Here is a 5604-nt window from a genome sequence, read left to right on the forward strand (position 1 = left end):
TTATGGAACAAACACAGTCTTATTTCATCTTGAATAAACACATAAAAACTTTGACAACAAATAAGTTTCATATTTCTTCTCATGGTCGATTATTCGAAATTTCTGCACTCAAAAATGTCATTTTTCTGGCATTAAAAAATTAACAAGCAATAAAATAATTTGAAAGTAATGACATTTTACTGAATTTATGAAGAATTTTTAAAAGTATCATATATTGAGGAAAGAAAATTAAAATTAGGGGTCTGTAGAGTTAATGTTTATATATTACTACAATAGTGTTCATTTTAAGCTTAAATTGGGGGTAACTCTTTCTGGATTTTCACAATATATTTGCTATATTTGTCAAACATGATGATGGAATTCTTGACATTTTACTTCATAAATAATATACCACCAGCATTAAAGAGTTCAGCACAAAATAACTCTGTGTGCAGGCTGCATGGGAAAATAGTAATTCAAACTTAACTATACTTTAAATACTTCGAAAGAAAAAAAATGATCATTTTGTTCTGAAAAACCTTCCGCCACAAAATATAGTTCCTCATCTAACGCTTATGGTATGGAATTTAATCATGGGGTTTTCACTGAATATATTTTAATTAGCATAGTAAAATTTGAAAATTAAATGAATATTACTTGTAAGATGAAATTTGATTATAATTTTACCAAATCAACTTAGTACTGAGGGATCCAATGAGATTGCTTCGAGGTCACGTGACAGTCAGTATTCAGAGATCCTTGGAAGTATTGATGTAACTTTAATAGTAATACACATTTCACTAAATCTAGATGATTTCCAGCATCCCATATACAACGGGTGGGTATGGGATGGGCATTTGATCCCTCAGTACTAAGTTGATTTGGTAAAATTATAATCAAATTTCATCTTACAAGTAATATTCATTTAATATTCAAATTTTACCAAATCAACCGTACTGAGGGAACCAATGAGATTTTAGAGACAATACTTCAAAGGATTCATAATGTACTATATATATTAAAAACAAATGCAACAGTTCACTTTTATTCTAGTTGTACATAACATGATCATGCATATTTAGCATTATGACATCTACATTCTAAACAAAAGCAACACATTTTGATTTTATAACTATGAGTATGTTTGTAAAATAGTACTTCCTATATTCACTTTTTCCTCACTACATGGTTTATTATAAAACTTTCGAAATGTACAATCTGATTTCCAACCCGCTACATTCAAAATGGTCGTAATTGGTACATTTGCGGATTTTGCAGCACTCATCGATGCTGTTCTTGTACTTTGAACCTTAAACATTTTTACATTAATACCAGAATTTTCTAAGACAGTCCTTATCCAATTGCTAATTGTGTGTTTGGAGACCTTTTGATGAGGTGCCATGGTGCTAATGAACAGCTGTGTTTCTTCGCCACGCAAGGATTGTGTACGTCCTATGTATTCTTGTAAGGTTTGTTTTCACAACACATAAGCGTTCATCTTGTTTGAAGCGCACTAGTTCAATAGGTTGTAAATGATTGCCAGGTTTGGATTGTTTTAACAAGTCACCGAAATGAATTTTTACAAAATCATTGTTTATCAATATATTTCTAATATCTATCAGATGTAAAGACTGACATCTTTGTCCTGTCAATAAAGCAATCAACATAGCTAGCTTCCAACTCAAAAATCTAAGACTAATAGTATTTACAGGAATAAGAGTTTTCAAATATTCTAAAACTACAGAAACATCCCATGTACATGTATATCTAGGTAAAGATGGTCTTCTGTTAAATATGCCTCTCATAAATCTCTCAATCAAACTACTGCTACCAAGACTAGTTTCAGGATTAATAATGTCAAAAATCGAAAAATTACATGATTTTGCTGTGTTCACAGCACTATAACCTAATCCACTTTTGTACAATTCTAATAGGAACTCTAAAACAGGATTTACAGATGCTTGAAATGGACTAATAGATTTTCGCTCACAAAATAGCATCCATTTGTGGAAATACGTCCGATATTGCTGTTGTGTGGATTTTCTCCAGGATGACAATAAAATGTCTGCAATGTCTTCCGATATGTTTTGCTGTCTGAGGTTCTCCCTGATATTTTGCATGCAAATAGTCTCATTTTTGACAGAGGGTGCTTCTCGGTAGGCGACATTGGAAGAGTTAATAGATGATGTCGCTTGGGTATCAGAATAGGTGGTTCCACCAGTAATCGGAGTAATTTTGTGAACCAATGCTGAGTTGTCCAAAGAGGCGCCACCAGAACTGCTTTGCATCTATTTGTCTTTATCTTTTGAATGACTCTCCCCAACAAGCTAAAAGGAGGAAACATATAATATAGTTTATCATAGGTCCATGTAAAGCTAAAAGCATCTACAGCAACTGCTGTAGGGTCTTGTAAAAATGACACGTATGTAGTTAACTGTGTATTGATTCTGGAAGCAAATAAATCAATGTCAGGGGCTCCGAGCTGTTCACAAATGTTTTGAAACACAGTCTTGTCTAACGTCCATTCCATATCCTTAGATAAATTTCTTCAGAGTTTGTCTGCTTCAAAGTTTTTCTTACCAGGAAGATGACAAGCGGTTAACCAAATATTTCGACGTTTACACCAAAGCCATATTTCTCTCGCCAAGTTTTGTAATGTCGGAATTTTACCTCCCATATTTTGTAAATAGGAGACAGCTACTGTATTGTCCATACATAGTTTTATATGACAATCCTTCAAAATAGAGCAAAAACTTTTTAAGGTTAAGAATCCAGCCAAGAGTTCCAAATAATTGATGATTTTGTTGTTCTGTGTAAGACCAGTGTCCCCCTGTTCTTTTTGAAGAGTCACCTTGTAGTAGTCCCCCCATCCTGAGCCTGAACTATCACTCTCTAAAACCACATGTGGTTCGGGTATATTGATAGGGTAGAAACTTGTGTGGAGATTGTTAATCCACCATGTTAAGAGATCTCGCACTGATTCTTATATTTTAAAACCGGAATCATAATCACCTCTGGCATGTATTAATGCTTGTTCTTTTTCATGTTTTAAGTTTTTCAAATATAGTGGTGCAAATTGGACACCTGGTTGACATGCAACCAACTTTCCTATGACTTGTGAAAAGTCTCTGGTAGAAATTTCAACTTTATTAAGTACTTTTTTTGCACAAAGATACTATTTTATCTGCTTTTTCACAAGTTACTGACACAGTCATTTTTTCTGAATTCAATAAAAATCCCAAAAATTCTATTTCCTTAGTTGGAACAAATATTGACTTCTCAGGGTGAACTGTAAGTCCTAAGTTATCCATAAGTATTACTGTGTCTATCACGTTTTTTGTACAAGAATTATAAGAATCACCCTGAAGCAAGCAGTCATCAATATAGCACACTATTGAATGTCCCAATTTCCTCAATTGTGAAAGGACTGGCTTCAAAAGTTTTGTGAACACTCTTGGAGATGTAGATAATCCCATGGGTAGACAAGTAAATTGAAATAATTGGTCTTTCCACATAAAGCGGAGATATTTTCTGTCTGCCCTTGTTACTGGGACTGAATAAAAAGCTTCTTTTAGGTCAATGGAAGCAAACCAACAATCCTGTTTCATTAGGTTTATAGCTGATTTTAATGTGTCCATCTTGAAATGGATGTGTTCCACTTCTAAATTAAATTTTTTCAGATTTAAAATGAGTCTGATTCAACCATCTTTTTTCTCACGAGGAAAGATTGTTGATATATATTGATCAGAATAAAAGTCATTCCCTTTTTCAATTATGTTTTTAGCTAAGAATTTGGAAATTTCCCTATCTAGGCCTTCTTCTTCAGCAGTAGAAAATTTTATGTTTCTTGGAACCAATTTTTGTAAGGATTCACTTGCAAGTTCGATTTCATAGCCTGATACAACATTTAAAGTCCAAGGATCAGAGGTGATCTCTGACCACTTATTTCTGAATGAAGAAATTTTACCCCCAGTAAAATTATCAGGGTTATTTTTCAGTCTCATATTTCTTGTACCAGTATCTGTATTACTTACAGTTATAGGGTTCTGTTCTAGTCTTTTTTGTTCCGTTGAAATTTTTGGGACTGGCGCTTCTCTAAAAAAGGACTCTTGTTGGCATCGTTCCTGTTATTGTTCATCGCATGTCGTCCGTAAGATGCATACTTATAGCTGTTCTGCCTGTTCTGTGAGTAACGATTCCTGATATTTGAATACATGGGAGAATATCGTTGTGACTGATTGTGCTTGTCTGTGATTTTCCTGCTGACTTTTTTGGCATCAGTTATTTCTTTTATTTGTTTTTCCAGGTCATCCCCAAACAAATAATTTGTCATAGGAATTCCTGATGCACATAATGCCTTGTACTCATTAGACAGCTCTGGTCTAAGTGACAATCTTCTTCGTTGTGACATCTCTGAGAACCCCAGTTGTAAAAGTTTAAAGGTGTCATTACACAGAGCAAAACAAACACTTACATCTGTTTGTGTAAGTCCTTGTTTCCTCGTTTGTGCTTTCAGAAGTTTGTCCATTAAATGGATCAAGGGATAAAAGGTTTTGCATATAGTACTTTGTATGTGTTGTAGTTTTAAATCTTGATCTCTGGCTTTCCTTGTTAGGCTGGACCAGATGCCCTTATTAATTCTAGGGACTGTTATTTTTTCACAGTTTTGTGGTTTCATGTGTTTTGCCAGTAGGTCTTTCCTTTTGGTTTCTCCGATGCGTGTCCTCATGCTATCATTAACAATTTTTGCAAGACTATCTTCTATTTTCCCTGAGCATTTTCTTCTTGCTTGTAAAACAGTTCCATTGAAGAAAGTATGTCCTCTGAATCCTTTTCTTCTATGTTATCATCCGCAATTGTGATTGGATTAGCTATTTTATCTAAGTCTTTTGTCCAATCTCCGTCTGGTTCTTCGTTCGAATTTCCTCGGGAATCTTCAGACAATACGTATGAATTGTCTTCTTCTTCTTCCATTGGGCGGGTTATGGTTGCCGTCGGCTGGTTAATTTTAGGCATATAGTTCATTTGAAGCATCATTTGATGCATTAGTTCTGTCTGTATCACTAGGAACGTCTCTAATGCCGGTGCCCTCATTTCTCCTGTAACATTGTTTTTGTTTTTACCGGAAGAAGTCATTTTTTGACATTTCGAGCCCGATTCAAATGGAGCATGTGTGCCGTATCGTGTTTCACATTGAGATTCTGTTTCACAGTCAGCTAATTCAATGTTCCTATTCTCCGCAGATCCACAGTTGGTTTTCGACTGCGGCTGTGTCCCAGAATTGGGCTCAGTGTTATCAGTGTTTTCTAACCCAGAATTGGGTACATGTAATAAAGAAGTGCTTGTCCCACAATTGGGCCCAGCATCAAGCTCCCGCCTTGCGGTGCGAGGCATTCTGTGTTAACAGAAATTATGCCAGTGTTTGGAATAAGTTTCGAAGTTGTTCTGCAACTATTCCGTAAGTTTTTAACACATCAGAATACTGAATAAAAGTCAGAATAACGGTAAATATCAATAAAATCCAGAGAGATAAAGATGCACGTCTTTGTAAACAAAGAAACCTCAAAGCACTGACCATCACGTGACCTCGAAGCAATCTCATTGGTTCCCTCAGTACGGCTGATT

At 35.0% G+C, this 5604-nt stretch overlaps 1 protein-coding gene across 1 annotated transcript; it reads right to left on the reverse strand.

The window, feature by feature from the left end:
• Window positions 1-1078: 1078 nt before the first annotated feature.
• Window positions 1079-4438, reverse strand: LOC133175460 (uncharacterized). The gene is made up of 2 exons (XM_061310562.1): window positions 4014-4438; window positions 1079-2306 (listed from the first exon to the last, which is right to left on the reverse strand). The coding sequence occupies exon 2, from the start codon at window positions 2265-2267 to the stop codon at window positions 1386-1388; it is 882 nt and encodes a 293-aa protein (XP_061166546.1). The 5' UTR covers window positions 2268-2306; window positions 4014-4438; the 3' UTR covers window positions 1079-1385.
• Window positions 4439-5604: the final 1166 nt, after the last annotated feature.

The sequence above is a fragment of the Saccostrea echinata genome, unplaced genomic scaffold (genome assembly GCF_033153115.1).
Source record: "Saccostrea echinata isolate AGI-Se365-2 ecotype Australia unplaced genomic scaffold, CSIRO_AGI_Sech_v1 ptg000062l, whole genome shotgun sequence".
Taxonomy (NCBI): Eukaryota; Metazoa; Mollusca; class Bivalvia; order Ostreida; family Ostreidae; genus Saccostrea; species Saccostrea echinata.